The sequence below is a fragment of the Mercenaria mercenaria genome, chromosome 6, assembly GCF_021730395.1.
Source record: "Mercenaria mercenaria strain notata chromosome 6, MADL_Memer_1, whole genome shotgun sequence".
Classification (NCBI taxonomy): domain Eukaryota; kingdom Metazoa; phylum Mollusca; class Bivalvia; order Venerida; family Veneridae; genus Mercenaria; species Mercenaria mercenaria.
The window spans coordinates 16,913,315-16,934,293 of NC_069366.1; the positions used below are offsets into that span (position 1 = coordinate 16,913,315).

At 33.4% G+C, this 20,979-nt stretch overlaps 1 protein-coding gene across 1 annotated transcript; it reads right to left on the bottom strand.

Annotated features, from left to right (window-relative positions):
• Nucleotides 1–210: 210 nt before the first annotated feature.
• On the bottom strand, nt 211–16,980 carry LOC123550281 (forkhead box protein F1-B-like). Its single transcript, XM_045338707.2, has 2 exons — nt 15,489–16,980; nt 211–1,544 (listed from the first exon to the last, which is right to left on the bottom strand). Exons 1-2 carry the CDS (start codon nt 16,588–16,590, stop codon nt 1,414–1,416), a joined length of 1,233 nt encoding a protein of 410 aa, XP_045194642.1. The 5' UTR covers nt 16,591–16,980; the 3' UTR covers nt 211–1,413.
• Between the last annotated feature and the right edge of the window lie 3,999 nt (nt 16,981–20,979).

The window sequence follows — 20,979 nt, forward strand, 5'->3', positions numbered from 1 at the left end:
TCGTCACCAACCCAACTAAGGACTTTGTAAATCTAGTATATGGCAATTAATTTTGTACGCAACTCGTGCTATTACAAATTATGGTAAAGAGCTTTGCTGAGGTTGTTACGGCGTTGAATTTTATTCAACTTTGAAAAACAGTGTTAAAATGTATTGCTGTTATTCTCGTAACTAGTACTCGTAAATTGGAAAATAAAAACAAACATCTAATGTCAATACAATAACATATATTATGTACAACAACATGATCGCATAGACTTTTCAAGACAATAAACAATAAATATAATGAACTATACTTCTTATACAAAAATACAAATTTTAGAAGAATGACAAAATATGAACATAATAAAATGACTAGAACAGAACTGCTTCATCGCCCAAACCGCGCCATAGCACAAGGATCAGGCAAGTGTCCAATTTTGTACATAGACAGCTCAGAATTCATTGTTAATGTTACTGCTGTTGAATACAGGTAAAAGCACATTAAGATATTGTGTCAAATTAATTGCCAAAATGATTTTATTTGCTGTACAGCCCCAATTCATATTCAAAATATTTCGACAATCACTAGACATTTCTTTCATTTGTTGTAGTGTCAAAATATTTTAATATTCTAGATACAATATAGCTTTTTTTTCGTTTTCTGTTGTAGAAAGGACGGCTTAATCTTGTGAACATGTTAGGTACACATGTACAGATGAAACAGTTTCCATAACGTTTTTTTGTGTCGCGCTAACTAAACAGAATGTGCTGTTCATATTCGTATCAAACACTAATAACTCTCAGGCTTTAGTCAACGAGTTCTGTTTCCTCTGTAATTTTAAAATAGTAGTTTTTGCATGATTGTTATCACTTTCTTCAAGTATATAACTATAATATAAAACATTAAATACGGTTTTATTATATTTGTTTCACATTTTCCATAACGTATGGTACGATATCATTTATGGAAACATATTCAAATTCAAGACTGACTGATGCATAAATTGTGCTGCCTTTGGTCGATGCTGTAATTTTACAACATATCTGCAACATGGTGAGTAGAGATGTCATGTTTTCATGAACTTTCTGTGTCTTTTAAAGCAGTCATGTTTTACTACATTAAAGTTTGTTTCATGTATCATGGCGCATGATTTCCAAAGCAGGATACATTACACTTCTTTAAAGTGCAGCCAAGTTTTGATGGTACTTTCACATATTTTGTTCCATAACCTAAGTACGACTTTGCATCACACATTTTCGGAGTGAAATTTGCGTATTGATTCAATGTCACCTCCATAGGCTCTGTGACGTTATCAATTATATATTTTTTGATGTCCGATTTCTAAACAAATCTTTACATTACCAATGTTCTGTTGTATGGTTCAGTAAAGTATGATTTCATCTATATTTGTCCATGACAAAAGAATGGTTTTACATTACACATTTTTCGTAGTATGGTGTATGATTCAATGACGCATTCATGGAATTTGTACCATAACCAAAGTATGGCTTCCTGTCGCAGGTTGAGCTTTGACTATACTGTTGTGATGGTAACCTCATACCTGAAATATAGATAAATATAGTTAAAAACAAATGTATTTTACAAGTATTTTATAAAGCTGGAAAGGGACATGCAAGTATACTCTTTTTTGGAGGTGGAGGGGGGTACCTAGTTAAGTGACATAATTATTCACTTTATGTGATATGTTTCAGCCGTTGTTCCTAAATTTTGTATCAGAAGTAGAAGTATTTTTATTTGCTCGTGTTCATTTGTTCTTCCGTTTGTTCAAGCACCGTTTTCCAACAGTTTCTCAGTAGGAAGAGGGAAAACACAGTGGTTAAGGAATGTGTAATAATTTGAAGAGTAGACTCTTTGGAAACATTGAGCACAGCAACCAGAACCATATCGCAGACGATTCACATGTACATCAGAACTAGTAACAATGTCACGCGTCTTATTTTATTTATTCAAGTGTACATCATCTGATCTATTCGTAATAATAATAATGATAATAATAAAAACTTTATTTAACGAGGCTAACATATTTGGCTATAGCAAGTCTAATATATGGTCCTCTAACTTAATAATTTTAAATCCTTAGTATGTAACATAGGACATGAGTTAAAATAACGTATGATGAATAAAACATAAACAGTCAAGTCAAGTCAAGTCAAAATATTTATTGGCATAAACATAATTTTACATACATGTTTTTCGCCATAAACTATTATTTTGTAGTAGTATGAATGGAATTTAATTTCTATGCAATATCACAGGTTAAAGGTATTTACAAGTGGTTAAAAATAAATGTTGTTTGTAATCCGTGCACCAAAACCCCAAAAACTCTCATTTGAGAAAACGGTACAGAAAAGTAAAAATAAACAATATTGTACTAATGTCTGCATGAAATTAGTTATTTGTATTACGATGATGATTAGGAAATACTGGAAAATGTCCATTATAATATTACATTGCGTGCTGGTAGAGTAAAAACGTTGTGGAAATTTACTTATCTTTCATCCATAAAAGGGAGTAGTAAATAAAATTATGGTTAAAATCTGTGTACAGAAATACAAAAATTAAAGCATGAAATTACTGTAAAATAAAATACCCTCTCATACAACAAAAGTTACTGAAAAATAAATTATTCGACGTGTAATAAAAACGCATTACCCTTCCTGAATAAATTGTAAAGCTTAAAAGCCGTTATTAGCTACGTTAGTACTACAATTCAGTCAGTAATGTAGACATGACTTGTATAACGCATTTTTTTGTACATAGCAAAATAATTAATTGCTTGGAATTCTTACAGATATATCATATGCAAACGGACAAAGTCAAAGTCAGGAAGAAATTAGAAAAAAACATTGAAACTCCACAAGTCGCCAAACAGGATGTTGCAGAGTTTGTTCACGGACAGTAGTACAAGTCATGACAATGACAAGAAAAACTCTTAGCTTAGATCATCTTCAACATGCCTTCATTGCAGATTTTCTCACTACGGTTATTAAGTACAGAAATACAATCCTTAGATTTGAATGCCAACTGGTACGTTTGTATATCCGTGTAAATATTATCATTCTCTCCATCCCACGTTTCTACGGTTGAAAAAGTTTCATAATTTTTATTTTTTGTCAGTTTTAAGCTTACTGATGTGTTCCATTTGTTGCATTATGTATACTACAAACGTCACATCTGGGTGTTGGAATAACGAATTATATAAAATCTCGGTCAAAGACTATAAGGGAACGTTTAGTAATGAACGTTACGTTGTGGCGTGGGCCTTGATCTAACTGTCCATCCAAATGAAGAAGAAATGAACAGATTTATTGCACTATTTTTTTTTATTTCAGTTTCGTTCTCCCTAAAATTTTGTGATATTCATTTATTTTAAACACAGAAACATTTATTTATAAATGTCAACTGATCAGTTACATAAGTTTTTTCCTGAATTCCAACTTTATTTTGCAAGAAAACGATATGATTTAGTAATTCATTCTAAAGGACTCCACGAATGATAGCAGGGTTATTTTTAACTTAAAAGGTAAAATAACTTAATAATAATAATATATGTCAATTTTGGCCTGAAATGAATGTTTCACTGTGTGAAATTTTGGTCCATGGCAAATTTCAAAAGAAAATTTGAAAATTTTCATTTTTATTTCCGTGCTATCAAGTATTTTGATTGCTTAACGTCATTCTATCTATTCCCCAGTACGTGGGTCTCGTATTATACTTGATCCCTTTTATAGTATCTTGGTGAATTTTATAAAACAAAGGAAATGCTAATATTAACAAAATCTAACAATTAAAAGTGAACAATGTTACTCTAAGATATACATTTTAACCGATATTGCATAATTATATTATGTCGTTTTCGAAAATAATTATTAAAATAATGCGATGATCTTTTGTAACTTATTTGTGATTTTTATACATTTTTCATACTTGAAGAGACGAAGCATGCAAAAAAATACCATTTTTCTAACACGTGTTCTACAAGAAATTCATTTCGTATACATGTAAATCAAACTATGTATGAAATGCATTTTTCAGTTTGAGTTCCAGATGAAATCCCAAACGACTCGACTTGATTGATCTAGACAGTATGGTATGTGTGCAGTTGGAAATGACGCCTAGAATGTATGTGCTATCTGATAATGTCAAAAATACCAGCTATGACAGCGACAAATTAATGACTGAACTGATTTATGTTCCACTTTATAATTATTACTATGTCATAGACTTTTTGTTAATATTAAGAGATCTCATCCTCGGAATTGTCTGATCTTTTCCCCCTTGTACTCATTTACAAGACATAAAATCAGTAAAGAGTTTTTAGGTCAAGCGTTTTTCAAACAATATAATCCCCTTTATTATAGCCACCTTTGTCTTGAGTTTGCAAAGTCACTCTCATTTCATGAAATGGTAACTTATGAAATGGTTAATTTTACGTCATACAAATATATTTAACCAAAACACCTTCACGTGCCTTGTGTGTATCTCAGTATAACATCAGTGGTTGTTAATGAATATGGGCTCTTTAATGAAATAAACGGTCCTAATTGATCTATGACAATAACGTTATGTTAATTTGGTACAAATATATGTTACTACTGTATATTTTAGGTGATACCTTGGCCATTCTTTTTGTGAATGTATATGGCCAAGATATCACGTATGCACCGATACACTACCTTAAAAGTAGAAAAACATATGTTTCATTTGATGACTGTATATGAGCCGCGCCATGAGAAAACTAACAGTGCGTCCCATTGCATTAGTCTTTGAAAGCGAACAGCATGGGGACTGACCAGACTGCGCGGACGCGCAGGCTGGTCTGGATCCATGCTGGTCGCAAACGCACTATGTTGGTTTTCTCATGACACGGCTCACATAATGTTTCATTTGATGACTGTATATTATGTTTGATGTCTCTTTACTTTCTCAAGAATGGTTAAAATAGACTGTGATTGTAAAACTTTTAGGTGGTAACGTTTCATCACAGTCGATTTTATACGTATCATTTAGACAACGCATTCTTGATTTTTACATCAAATGATAGGGCTTAAGGATAAGAAATCAAACAGAAGTGGACCGTTTGGGTATATGCTTGGTATATGGTCAGTAGTTCATCTTGCCCTCATGAAAAGCAGATCTCGGTGCGAGGCCAAATAATATATTAAAGATTGAGCCGCTTTTATATGTAAATTTTTTTATCTCCCACCCAAAAATTTTATCAAAGTCTGTCAGTTATTTAATTACTTGTACCCCCGCAACAGCAGCCGCTTAAAGGAATGGAATTATTATTATGACCAAAGGTACCGTGACAGCTGAAGTCGGACGGTGAATTGTCTATATATATATATTGGCACAACTCCATACATCTTCTGAAATACCTTGAAAGTCTGCTGCGGTTATATTAAAGATAGTTGTCGTTTGATTGCCACAAGACGTTTATAAGGTTATAGTATCTTCTTGGGTGTCTATATATACTGAAAATGTGTTCATTGCGTTGCCTTGATTCCAGAATGACGTAAGTCAATTTTTGGCAAATTGAAATTTTAGTGTCAATAGGTATGTCCGTATGACCTCTGTATGATGGTGAATTTGTGGCCTTGTAGAACTAACATAAAAAGGCTAAATTTTAGTTCAACAAGGCTGTACTTAGTGTAAAGTCATTGACACTCAAATCTTTAAACGTCGTTTCCCAAAACTATCAAAAAGCTAGTTACGGCGACGAAATTTGGCCGCCATTATGCCAAGTAGCTGTAGTGTGACGAAAATTCCCACTTCAAAGTGCTAAAATTTTAACAGTTTTGAAAACAATACGTGTAAGTTCCTATATATTTTGTAGGCATACATAAAATAAACAAGTGTGTGTATTAGCAGTTTTAAAATAGTTCACAATCATTAAGTTAATGTATGTATAGCTAAACACAGCCTTAATGTGTACCATCATTTAAAAACTGGAAGGATTTTTTTTAAATTCTAGAAACGACTGTTATTGCAGGACATTTAACTATGAATGTAGCACTTATGGTGGCTGATTTCTGCCATTTCGCGTTTTCGCCCCGCGACCCCGCCGAGAATTAACAAGCTAGAATGGCGGGGGCGCGGGGCGAAAACGCGAAATGGCAGAAATCAGCCACCGTAAGCACTATGTACATATTAAATGTATATTTTAGTAAAGTTAAGAACATTTCATCGGGATTTCCTACATCCGATGTTAATAAAATGTGTTCATTAATAGTTATTTATATAATAACAACAATTTCATGTGCCTGTAGTGTAATTCTTTGCATTGTCTTTAAATGATATACACATTCAATTTGTAAATCAAAACTTGTGTTATATTGAAAACGTAGGTCTTTTCTAAAACCTGTGTCATACTGAAATCTTGTGTCATATTGAAAACTTGTGTCATACTGAAAACTTGAGTCACATTGAAAACGTATGTCATATTGTAAATGTAACTCAAATGTAAGTCATGTTGAAAACTTGTGTCATATTGCAGACTTGTGTCGTACTACCAACGTAGGTCATCTTGAAAATGTGTGTCATATTGAAACTTGTGCAATTGAAAACCTGTGTTATATTGAAAACTTGTGTCCTATCATACTTAATAAGTCATGTCGAATACTTGTGTCATATTGCAGACTTGTGTCGTACTACCAACGTACGTCATCTTGAAAGTTTGTGTCATATTGAAACTTGTGCAATTGAAAACCAGGTCATATTGAAAACTTGTGTCGTATCATACTTAATAAGTAAGTCATGTCGAATACTTGTGTCATATTGCAGACTTGTGTCGTACTGAAAACGTCAGTCATATTGAAAACTACATATCGAAAACCTAATTCATGTTGAAAACCTTGGGCGATATTCACTATATTACACACCTATTTCACTATTGACCGGCAAGCCATTTAATTAACACGTGTATACTGTCTGATATAGTTTGACGTTGATGATTATATGAGCCGTGCCATGGGAAAACCAACATAGTGGCTTTGCGACCAGCATGGATCCAGACCAGCCTGCGCATCCGCGCAGTCTGGTCAGGATCCATGTGTCGCTAACATTCTAATAAGTATAGTCAAATTGGTCATATGAATGACGTCGAACAGCATATTGACCATGACTATCGTTGAAACCTGGCGATATCCTTTGGACACCATTCCTGCGTCAGCCATAATACACTTAACTGTTGATTTCTGCGTGCTGATATATATTGTAATAATTATTCAGAAAAAATAAAGTATACGTAGTGCAGTGTTCTGATAACTAAGTGGACACGCTGACTTAGAGGGATTAGGTGGCATCCTAAGGAGTAATGGACCCAAAATATTAAAGTGTTTGTACTTATTTTCAATGACAAAAAAGAAATTTTGTTAGAGGAATGATGTTAAGACATAGAATATAAACTGAATATATTTATTAAATACAATTCAAAAATAAAAAAAAATCAAGAAGATATGTCATAATCTAGAAGCTAGTCTAATAAACTATGCAGATGTAGTCTTTATTCTTTGACCTTGCGTAAATTCCTACAGAATGGAAGTGGTTACCACTAGAACAAAAGCGTACATGTACATTTCAGTCTTGCATGTAGTCTGGCTACCGACTAGATAATCTTTTTAATTTTTATATAATCATTACTCTTATATATTCTGGCCGATCTTTCTTGGCTCTGATTATCCAGTCTTTTGAGAAGAAAAGGGACATAATTATACAAAATTTGAATAGCTTCTGTGAACAAAACACAAGGTCTGAACACAGACTATCTTGCATTTTACGTTGCATCATTGACAACTGATGCCACTTAGTGTTAATCACCCTTCTGTCTACAAACGCTGATTCATAGAAAAAGAAAACAAAACGTGAATCCCAGAAGACTTCTCCCTGAGGTTAACGGAGTTCGACACATAATTAGGTGCTAACTGATTGATACACCCCATTTCCAAATTGTCTTAAGAAAATGTTTACTTAATTTAAACTTTTTTTGTCTAAGATTTCTTTGTAATTATATAAAATACAAAGCAAACTGTCTTTATGAAAAGGAAGATACAATAATACAAGCTTTTGATATTATAGACCGTATTGTATGGAGAAAAGGGAGAAAAATAAACGGACCTCAAACATTTAGAATATATAAAAGAAAAGACAGGAAACAGTTGACAGGAAAAACTAAATTAAAGGCGAAAAACCGGAAAAAGTGTTACCTTTCTCCTGCCATTACCGGATTTAACGCCTAACTTTTATAGCAACAGATACATGTCTTTTAATTTCTGTGTTTTAATACAAGACTTTTATCAGGGTAATGGCTTCAGCTTTTGAACTAGAGTTGACATTTTTTTTAATAAAATTCATGATGATCATTGTTTCTCTTACATTGTTTATATATTTCAGAGTCGTGATTTTTTGTTTTGAATGGGGTATTAAGATGTAGTAAACAAGTATCTTTAAATTTTGATTAATATACTTAATACTTAAGCAATAAAGGAATAAAATTTCCTATAGAGTTCTCTTTAACAAGTGAATAAAGAAATTGTTTTTGTTGTGTATTTAAATCCATTTTATAGTCATCTCTCATCTAATGTTTTATATTTAATTAAACTTATAAATATTTTGACATGATATTTGGAAATTCGCGTAATACCTCCTAAATAATTGAAATCGTACATGGACACGTTATTGCGTGTTTGTATTTGTGTATGCAATGTATTTGATGCTATTAACAATATATATATAAAATTCCAAAATATTACAATATTGTAAGGTTAATAGGCTCCGGTCCGTATTATACCAGTTACTGGAATAATAAACGGGATTACCCACGGGGCCTCAAACGAAAGAGAAAAAAATCTATAAAAAATCTGCTATATATGCCATGGCGATTAAAAATGATAACTCATTGCAAAAAAGTTTCTCAAATCTAAATTTAATCGAAGCTGTTTAATAGCGGCGTAGCTAATAAATTTGATATATAGAGTTAGAAATTAAGTGAGGAAATTTTATCAAATTGGTTTATATTTGCTCGACACCCGTGCGTAAATATTTACAATATACAACATTATATTTGTTGCATAGCTGATTAAAACATTGCTTCCTGAAATACTATCTGAGACACGGAACATTACTGTAAGTATTGCTTATATTGTAGATTTGAGCATAGGATGATATTACGAGATAGTGAATTGATGAGTGCTCTGTAGACATATCAAGTATGGACAAGTGCGGACAAAATCAAGTTCATGGTCTAATGCAGTATGCCTTTGATTAAGACGTAGGTTTTCCTACTCGAAGTTTTTATTCCAATCTCATTTACTTGCCTTATTTACTCATTGCATAATTGTTGTCCCTATTTTCTTTCCGAAGACCAACAACAAAAAAAAAAGACATCGGGAATAGGGGGAAGGAGGGGGGGGGGGGGGGGGGGGGGGGGGGGGGGGAGTCCGAGTTTACAAAATGACAACAACTAAGGAAGATATTTTTTCCATTCAGGTTTTTTTAGATGATTCTCTTGAAAACAGTTCTAATTACAATAAAGTCGCTTAACAAATGTTTTGTACAATAGACAACTACTGAACGTTGGTCTATTCATCATTTATCCATTTATCCTAACAACAAATTTGAACAGAAAGTAATAAAATACATGTATATCCGTTCAGTCACAGCATCATTTACCAGCTGTCTAATTAATGCACAACACATCTTTTACAGGTTCCGTTGATCAAAACTTAATAACTATAATACTTAAAGTTCCGTAAGGCTTTAAATTTTATGTTAAAATAGATAAAACTGCTGTCCAAATAGATAATTGAGCCGTGCCATGAGAAAACCAACATAATGGCATCCGCGCAGTCTAGTCAGGAGCCATGCTGTTCGCTTTCAGAGCCTATTGCAATTAGAGAAACCGTTAGCGAACAGCATGGATCCTGACCAGACTGCGCGGATGCGCAGGCTGGACTGGATCCATACTGGTCGCAAACCCACTATGTTGGTTTTCTCATGGTGCGGCTCATATTATTCATAACTACATTATCAGAAAAGCACTACTTTCATTACTGCACATGAACTTATATAGTTAGAGCCATAAAGGGGTGTAATAAAAAAACAATTGATTTAATTGAATATTCTGCTATGTTAATCAATATTCAGAACATTGACAAATATTGGAGAATTTTTTTATGGAAAATAGGATTTAACAAGAAGTTAATACAGTTTATGTTCTTAACAAAAAGTGGCAGCCACGTTATGGCAAAGACATTATGAGCCTTTAATCGTCCAGTAAGGCAGAACAGTCAGTAGAGCAGACGGAATGTCAATGAATTCATTTTTCAGGTTCGATCCCGGCTATATGACATCACTCTTTTCTTCTTTTCAACAAAATAGTTTCTTTTACTTATTTGCTTACCGTATTGATTGTTTCACTCATATAAGAGATCTGTAAGGTATAAAGCGCAACAGCACAGATAATACCTAACTTGGTTTAATTTACGGAAGTTAGTGAAAATATTACAAGATTAACGAAAGTGAAATAGTTTGTATTTTCTGAAATGGCTGTAAATAAAACACATTCGAAAAAAATAGTCTAGCATTTCAATGTGTGTATCAAAGACTTTATGCATCTGTTTGAAAGTTTCCCTATTATAACAATTTAAATCTCTGATTGACATCAAAGCAATCCAGATAATGCCAAAAAAAGTAGTTCAGCGTCATGATAGAAACAATGAAAGGTGTAAAAAAAAGAATCCTTCCTGCTTCCGGAATCGAACTCCGGTCCCCCTGAGCGGGAATATTTCATTCTAACAATACTGCTTACGAAATAACTTGTAATAAACTGGACGAAACAAATCTCTTATAACCATATAAGTATATATCAGAATCTATTTATTTATCTCCGGTGCTATCTAGCTTGATCTAAGGTTTCAACATAAACTAATTAGGAAAAGCTATCCGAAAGTTAGTACATGTGCAGTAATTCAACAAGTGCGATGTGCAGGTACTTAAAGACAACTATTGAAACGGACATTGTAAATTCATTCGGAGGTGCATCGAAAGCAAACACATTTACCCTTCAAGACAAGAAATCTAAATATATCTGCACAATTACTTCAGGAAAATTTAAAAGCATTTTGAAGTTTACTTCAGTTAGGATACTCCATCTTTTTTTCAGTAGTTAAATCATTCTATTTTTTTTTTCAATCGACGGTGCGAGCCCACAGTCAACCTCGGATGATCTTACATTTCGCAAATTGTTTAACAGAATTTCAGTTTTGTAACGGCGGGCAGTTAAACTTACCAATTGTCCTGGATTCTACACCAGTACTAACCTAATCACATGAAGTAAGTGCCAACTTCCCTACATGAAACAGAAGAGAAGGACTAATGACTTCTTTTATGGAGAATATACGCCTCGCCCGGTGGTCGAACTCCCTATTGAGCTAAGCGGGAAGTGTTCTATTCCTATCCCTAACAGATGATACCATGTTCAACTATTGTTTAAAATAAGGGTACACCGAAACTAGTAAAACTATGATATGGGATAATACTGCGAACTGTTTTTATTCATTTTTGAAACAATTTCAAACAGGCTATCCATAAATTTTAGCTTCCCTTAAAACTCAAATAATTATAGCTAATTTCGCAGTAAGATTATATGTTTTTAACCGTTCCCGATTTATTTGCAAAGTATATTTGAAAAATTAATCATGGTAGTGAATGCAACCTAAATGCAGTTTGTACTGGCACGAAATATATTTACGCAATTCAATTAAAACGACGAGTACAAACGCCCCGGAAGAACGCTGCACGCGCTGTCGGGGTCGCCCGTGGTGTTGACAAGGGGCAATTGTTTATAGAAACTAAATCAGTTAATAACCAGGTCATTAACGAGCCCAATTAAGTCCCTTACATGCACAACTATCAGGGGAATCGCGTGTCAGAACCTGTCATACGGTGCACCACAAAGAACGATTGTGCGAGTACAAGTTAGACCGCACCGAAAACCTGTAGCACTTAGTATTACTACATAAGATAACCTTTTTTATGAAACTCTGTCTGTTTTTAAACGTAAATCAGAAAATACAAGTCTCAGTTGCGTAACTGGTGGCAGTTCTACAAAGCCAAAAACAATTACATACATATTAGTTTTCTTTTAATAGAAAGTAAGATAAAAAAAATAACTTTTGTTATATATTTTGATTCTGTGATGTTTTTAGTCCCGGATTATGTGTAATAGTTCATCGGGAAATATGTATAGTTTACTTCAGAACTTCGGCATTGAGGAGGAATGTACAGAATTACAAAACGATGGTTTTTAGAGATGATAAACTGGTAATTTGAAACTCTTGAGTTAATTGAGTAACAAAAATACAGTTATCTTTTCAATGCAATTTCTACATGTTTCTGCAAATGATTTAACTACATTTGTATTTTATTTCAGCATCGCTTAAAAGAGACAGTGTATATTGCTTTATTTATGTTGTAACATTTCCAGTCCAATAAAAAGTTGCAAAATTTACACTCTGAATTAAGAAAGAAATACTGTTTTCGTCGTTTTAATTTGCTCTTGATATATCAATGTACGTCGACTAAATTATCTACATGTGAACGTGTAATAGCTCTTTACGGGTAGAATGCATAACCAACGCCATCACAATCATTGTCATCTTCTTGATTTAGAAAAAAATTCTTTGCTTTCCTCTATAAAAAAAGAATCACCATTAGAATGCAAAGTAGAGCGGTTATTTATGAACGACAAAAATGCAACATTCCCAACAACTTACAAAGTTTTCCCACATTTTAAAGGAATTTTTTTAATAAAAAAATCAACTCCTTCTAAAATGGTAAAAGTGACAGGCGTGAATTAATTAATACATGAAAAAATTCCGGCCAAAGAAAATGAGCCGTGCCATGAGAAAACCAACATAGTGGCTTTGCGACCAGCATGGATCCAGACCAGCCTGCGCATCCGCGCAGTCTGGTCAGGATCCATGCTGTTCGCGAACAGTTTCTCAAATTCCAATAGGCTTTAAAAGCGAACAGCATGGAGCCTGACCAGACTGCGCGGATGCGCAGGCTGGTCTGGATCCATGCTGGTCGCAAACCCACTATGTTGATTTTCTCATGGCACGGCTCAAATATACATTAAACATGCAAATATACATTAAAATGATTGATTTGGGGGTAAATCACGCACAATCACGCGGCTACTTGGGAATATAAATGTCCCTAGACTAATGGTATCTAAATGTCTGCTTAACAGTGGCTTTCGCAAGATAACATTTGTAAAACGGTTATTTATTTGAATGATAAGACAAATAACAAACGATCTATGAACAACGACCGCTTTATCAGTGAATATCACGGGAAAGTAATTTGTACGGGTGCACCGAATTCTGCAGAATTTCTTCCATAAATCTTCAAAAAGTTTTCTTACTCCTGACTCAGATGAAAAAGATTGCATCCGTGGATCCATGCTACGGTCATTTTATTTGTCTAAAAATGCCGATTTTTTGCACTTGAATACTACAAATCGTATACTAAATGGGTTTAATACATTTTGCATTTGATTAGGGTTGTAGAATTAAAAAAATATCCGAAAGGTTTGAACTGTAATACAGCTTCACTTAATTTTGAAAGAGTGGGTTGGGGATGTATTTTGCTAATATAATAATGCCCTATTTATTATACATTATGGTTAAATTTCAAAGATAAGTGAGCACTCTGATTTTCAATTATTAAGCTTCTTCATTCAAATGAATGTGGTGGATTTCGATAAACGTATTTGATTTGTGATATAAAGAACTATAAAAAGGAAAGATTAAAATCCTTTGAAATTACATCTAACACTTTTGGATCTAATTTTGTGTAGTCCATAATATTTTTTATGGATTTATTCTCATATACATGTTGGAAACCTAGATAAGAAAGAAATGTTAACCTGAGCGTCATCTATGTGTTTAATACATTACTTTCCCTAAAATAATAAAAGTCAGCTTCTTTACACTGTTATCATTGAAATGATATGGAGCATGCGTATATTACAAAAAAGAAATAAAAGAAAACAAGTTTGCTGGGAAAATGTTGGCTCGTGAACTTTGAAAAAGGGCTATGGCCTATGTTAAAGATTTCAAATGACCCGTGTAATAGTTATTCATTTTAGTTAACATTTGTACATCAGCGTTTATTGTTTCCTTGTCGGCCTCACAGACTGAATTATTGTGTTACATTGTGTTTTGAAGGTATCTTTTGTATGTAGATCCTGGGATTTGTGCTCATAATGAATACTGTTATTGGGTAGAAACTCCGAATATTTCTATCATGATAGTCTATCATCAAAACATGTGTGAAAGTTTTTTCTGTAAATCAAGGTTTGTGGGCAGTTTCGCCCATCAAGTTCGTAACCAAAAATATGGGGAAATCCGCATTTCTGAAAAGATGTTTTTTAAAAAATATGAAATATTTAGAAATATTATTTGATTGTACTGTCCGTGAATGAAAAATATTTTTAACATTAAAGTAAGATCAAAGAAAGGTAATGCCATAGCTTAATGGTTTCAAATACCGTCGTCTTGTGTAAATATGTGTTGGAAAACAAGATGTTTAAAAATTGCGAAAAAAAGAGTACGGCAGGTATTTTTCTTTAAAAGTTAATAAGCTTTAAAATATTTCATAATTGTTTTCAGATAAGAACGTCGATCTTCTTAACTTAAAAATTAATTTGCTATTTTTTTTTTTACCAAGAAACCTTAAATACTGCGAGAACACGTTCTCTTCTTATGTTTTTGTTTTTCTTTTTGTCTTGATATTTATTAACTTTTTATTTAAATTTTCTCTGCTACCTAACAATAATTTCGTCACGCGTAAAATAATTTTCTCGCATTTCTAGTTTGTTTTCGACTACAAAGTTCGTCTTGGAAATATTTCAATGAAGATATGGAAAATATACATCTATTTTCAAAAAGACAAAAACTATAAATCTATACTGGAATCAAATTCCGTCCTAGGATATAAAACTTCATCTGATAATATGCACACAGTGCGTGCATTGATAACACGTGCAGCACACATTCTCATTACTGAGAAATTATGTCAAAATTTTGACTTTAATTCGAAAATATAACGGCTTAGGTCAGAGTTCTATCAACTGGCAGAGCAACTGCCGGAATAAAGTGGATATAATTTATGTGTATTATGAACGAACGAGTGATCTTATCAAAACTAATAAAACCGTTACTTAGGTACGGCCATTAAGAGATAATTCGTAAGAAAACTGCAGATCTTGACATAATACAATCATTTTCATTACGATGATACTAAACGGGTTTCGGTTTTATGTATAAACCATGAATAGATCAAGCATTAGTCCCGCTTCTTACTAAAATAACATTTTTTTTTTGTATTTTACACTGTACTGTTGAAGCACTAACTTTGTTACGGGAATGTATTTTCATTATGTGTTATTATATGTAATTATGGAGATTTTTGTACCAACCTGCTAATGCGAGATCCACGGGTTCGGACGTTGATGTTGTGTTGTTGATCTGGTATGGGGAGTGCTCACTGCTGTTTGGTGACAAGCTTGGTACCGAACCTGTACTTCCGGTCGGACTCATAGGTGGCTGTTTAATGTACCGCTGTGTTGTTGGTGGCCACTGTGAAGCCAAGTTTGATGCGATTGGGTTCGACCCCATAGTGTCTCTTTCATACATGGGCATCGAACTTGAGACAGGTGGCAATGGGTTTACATTTGTCATGTGAGCGTAGTCAGCATTCATGTTGGACATAGAGTTTGTCATTGCACAATTAGGTCCGAATCTTCCATTTACATTCACGTTGACATTAAAACTACAGCTTGCTAAATTAGCACTATGTTGTTGCATAGAATTATAACTTGGTTGTTGAAAGCTATTATTAGACGGCATGAGCGCACTATTGTCATAACTGGGAGTCGCGTTCATACCGTAAGTCATATTCATTGCAGCCATGTTGTTTTGATGAAATAGATCGTAATGCGGTGAAAGCATAGATGAAGACGTTCCCATTCCGTTCATGTTGAACATTCCGAACGGCTTCAGTCCTTGACACTTCCTTCGGAAACCCCTTGGTCGCCGGCGAAAAGACCCCTCTTCAAACATGAACTCAGCTGATGGGTCAATGGTCCAGTAATGTCCCTTGCCGGGGCGCCCAAGTCCTTTAGGGAGTTTGATAAAACATTCGTTGAGAGACAGATTATGTCGGACGGAGTTTTTCCATCCCTGATAGGCACCCCTAAAGAAAGGAAAACGTTGTTGCAGAAACTGATATATTTCACTTAATGTGCATCTTTTATTTGGCGACGCTTGGATTGCCATGACGATTAGAGCAATGTAAGAATAAGGTGGTTTTTCCTGTCTTCTCACGCCTACAGCTGATTTCTTCTGCGATTTTTGGCATTCGGAAGACTCTGACAAATTCGTTGAATTATGCGAGCCGTCATCGTCATCGTCGTCTCCGGCGTCTCCATGGATATTTGTCAACGAAGTTTCATCAATATCATCCAACTGTGCTAAAGCGTCTAGCGGTTTTATTTCCGGAGCTAAGTGCGGGCCATCCATATTCTGTGTTTTAATTTCTGTCCTTTTTAGATCATAGTTTACGTTAAGTTTAAGAATTAGTCTTATTTGTTGTTTATAGGTAAGTGCATCAACACTAATAATTTCAAATTAATCCTTTGTTGATAATACTCCAAATCGTTTACACAGACTGTTTGATTATTCTAAATAAATAGCAGAAAACTTAACGCACGACAAACGTAAATATGAAACAAAAACCCAAAGCGAACAAAATCACACAAATACACAAAAACTCACAAAAATATACAAAGTGGCGATTTGCTTCCAATATCTCACATGTCCTTATCTAAATTATCCGGGAAATAATTTACAAACAAAAGTCAATCTGTATCAGGCGTTCTGCTAAACTGTTTGCAGTTTTACCAGGTTTAGAGATTATGACAAGGTGGGTGGGGTAATTACGAGACAATTATCTTGCCTCCGACTCCTCCCCTTTCTTTCACACTTGTTCGTCTGCTTCCCAGCATCCATCCCGCTAGATAAATCTAGATCTCGTTATATCTCGTGTAAATCGAGACACGGATAATGCGATTGGATATGACTGATAGGCCCGCTAACGGCAGTAACTGCCAATCATTGATTTACCTATAGATCTCTTTTATTTGTAGAAAATTAATATTCAGATTTGAGAAAGTACAAGGTAATGAAGACAATTTCAAACAAAATAATGTTTTATAGTAAAGGTTTACTTTTAATATATGGTTTTGGAGCCCAAGTAAACTAAATACATGCACTTGCAAAACACTAATTTCTGACATCAGTTTAAACAGTTCGGACAATACAAGCATTTATTTACTTCACAAGCCCAGATTCTGCGTGGCTTTAAGTGCATAAGAATATTAACTTGTAATGTGATTGAATTACTTCTGTTTATATAAAAGTAAACATTTAAAAAAAATAAATTTCATCAAATCGAAACTGATTTTGAAGCTTGAAGTCGTAAATCATCGTTGACCCTGGAACCCTTGACGTCATTCTTTCATCGTCATCGTGCCAAGCGTCTGGGTGGCACAGATTACGCATTCAGGAAATCAAGCTTCTGGCGACCCCTGACCCAATTTTTGACAGAGGAATGGTGGATGGAAAACAGAAATTTTGCAGCCGCTGAATTTTCAATGAAAACCTATTACAAACCTACAAAGAACCTACTCTACCATAGCTTTCCCAGAAAGAATAAAACACTCCAGAGTGAAAGATCAGAAAATATAAAAAAAACCATAGAATTTCAGAAAATGAAATGTTTCTTAGAGAATGACATTGAAGATTAAACAGAAAACTGCGGTAATTTAAATAATGGAAAAAAATACAGTCCCCCACATGCCGCTTCTCATTTATGAACAAAATCTCTGTTCATTGAACAGTAGAGGTAGGTTAGTACAAAACTACTTAAATACTCGTATGTGTAAAAATTCCCGAATGCTATGGAAATATGAATGAATCAGTTCAAAAGGCTAAATTTTTTACGTAAATTACTTTCTTTATGTCCTATTCTCTCAATGTTAGAAAAATTAATGAATATCAGACATGTGAAGTATTTTAAAGTCATAATTTATACATGAAAATCATAACTTCAACAATCTTTACTAACCTTTAACAAAACTTTTCTTTAGGATAGAGCAAATAATGTTCTCATTAGTTAGTGCTGCGGCATAACAAGGAGAAAATGCGGTCATTTTAGATACATGTAAGTGATTAAAGAATTTTGACAAGAAAATTTCTCATGTAAAAACAACAAAATTTAAAATTACAATTTATCACCGATGACAAAATAGTCTATTTCTAACAAAAATCGTTATGAAATATTTTAACTTGAACCTTCTGATATTTTTCATTATTTGTAAAAAAGATTGAGTATTATCGCTGCAATCACCCTTTCTTCTTTTACGACCCGTGTACCTGAATACGTCATGTGTTTGCCATTATGAAAATAATCTCGCGTTTTTATTTTGAATAAATTACCTCAAATGAGCCGAATTGGACCGCAAGGAGCTTAATAAACCACACAAGCAGGATCGTGCCAGGCCTGTAGTATACGTTCAGTAAGTGGCTGATTTCTATAATTACTTACAATATAAATTGTTTATAGAAGTCGAGAGCGAGGAATTTATTCAGCTATTCTGGTCAGTCACCTGCTATCACCACGGGCATTCTGATTGAAATCATAACTTGAGATTTTTGACGTTTTAGACATTTTTCCTCCGTGTCCAACATATGGTAAGCACTTATGATAACTTTCAAGTCCTTCGTAATACAAGTATCATGAAAGTTTGATGTAATTTCTATAATAATATTTGTCAATTTTTTTTCACGGAAAATTTTATGATACGTTAAACCTTAAACCGGAAGTGCTTATACAGAACATTTCGTACAAAATTATTCTTTCTTCCCACCTTTAACCAGATATCTGGAGAAAAAGAAACATACATTTCTAGAACTGTTTCTGTGTATTATTGTCAACGCTTAGTCACTCCATATTTATTGACTTTCATGGCTTAAAGAGTACAAATATACACTTCACGTCATGCATTTTTTTTTTTTTACATTTATGTTTTAAGTAAGCAATTTTATGTTGTAATTTGCTTAAAAATAAAATAAAAAAACTTTAATTTCATATTTCTGTTATGTATATTGATTCAACGAAAATATATCTAAGCAATAAGAATTCGCGAAATATTTTTTTCCGAAATGAAAATTCTAAAGAAAACATTATTTTTCGGGCTTTAAACTGTTCAAACTTATATAATGCTTTTATACTATATACTACAGGAACTTTTCAGGAACATTTTCCCCTCGTTAGTACACGGTATCTAACATTACATCTAACACTGAGATAACATTAACCCCTTCTCGCGATGAAGGTGTCAAGGGTAACGAGGCACCCCAGTGATCCACTCCACGGGAAATGACGCGTGTTTGTATGTTTAACGTAATGTGTACACTAGGGATATAGATCTACGAGGTGGCCATTCGTCATACAGTAATCATATCTAATTCACGGGGCTAAGCAGTTATTGATATATGGCACTTCCAATTTAACCGAGTGTTTCGGCTAGCCACTGTTTAAAAAGAAAGAGGACACAAATATACTATAAAATACCAGGGCTAATACCAAGTTATCGTGACGTTTTATGACGTATAGATCATACAAGACAACACGTTCCTTATTTCTTTTTAAAAGTCAAATGAAATCTTTTAAGTTAAAAAAAGGAAGAAAATAGTTGAATTCATACAAAATATGCGAGAAAATTTACTGTTGTAGAAGCTTTTAGTTAATCTATTTTGTATTTACCAAATTGATGAAGATGTATGTCGTGCGTGACATGTTCCTATCCTGTCTTCGAATTATATCTTCAACTTCCAACTTTATTTTGTCCACTCAGGTCATATAAATGACAACAAGAGGTTATATATATTCAATACAACATATAAAACGAGGTCACAATCAAATATAATGATGAGAATAGAATTTCTACATTTATTATTATCTTGATGTTAAACGCATTTCAATTATTTAATGATAAGGTAATAGTTTTAACAAACAAACAATATTTCATATATTCTAATCCACTACAGTTCATATTCATCAGCATATCAAATTCTAATATATTTGGTCTGTTATAAAAATGTCGGGAGAAAAGAAAGAACATCCTAATAAAATGTGGTATTCGTCTCCAATATTACTTTGACATAATGTACATTTTCTATTTTCTAAAGCTATTCTGTTCCAATTTCCTATTTCTACAGTAGTCTGTTGTTTCTAGTCCTAAATTTTATTATGTAGATTCTACTTCAGAAATTTCTGATCTGTTTCAAGTAAATAATTTTCAAATTTGAATTCATGTTTGAACAATTTATATATATTACAGTTACTAGAGTTTTCAAGTAAAGAGTACCAGTCATTTAAAAACAAATCTGTCAGTCGTTGCTTTACACTACTACATAACCATTCACAATCTAGAAATTCATGCGATAACATATGTCATGCATACCACATTCTATGAATATACATTGTACATATTTCAACCATTTAAATAATGTTACATTTGTATGAAAGTTAAAATTTTCGAGCAATTCACTATAGATATCAGAGGATAGTTTTCTATGTTCTGGCTTTACAAGTTTTGACCAAAAGGATATCATTCTTGTTTTAACATCGATTTTGATTGGCATCACACCAGTTTCGCCATAGACCATAACATTTGGTGTAGAGCTTTTTAACTGCAGAATATGCTTCAGAAATTTGAGCTGCACTCGTTCAATAACATCAATATTTCCAAAGCCCCATATTTCACAACCATATAAAAGGATAGGTTTGACAAACTACGAAAACATTTCTATTTGTAAATCTATAGAGAGACATAAATTCTGTCT

What these genes read in the sequence shown, in the direction of transcription:
- LOC123550281 (XM_045338707.2), bottom strand. Translation starts at nt 16,590, where the DNA reads ATGGATGGCCCGCACTTAGCTCCGGAAATAAAACCGCTAGACGCTTTA. An exon ending in CGTGGATCTCGCATTAGCAG is followed by an intron (nt 1,545 to 15,488) that starts GTTGGTACAAAA and finishes TCTATATTTCAG; the next exon opens with GTATGAGGTTACCATCACAA.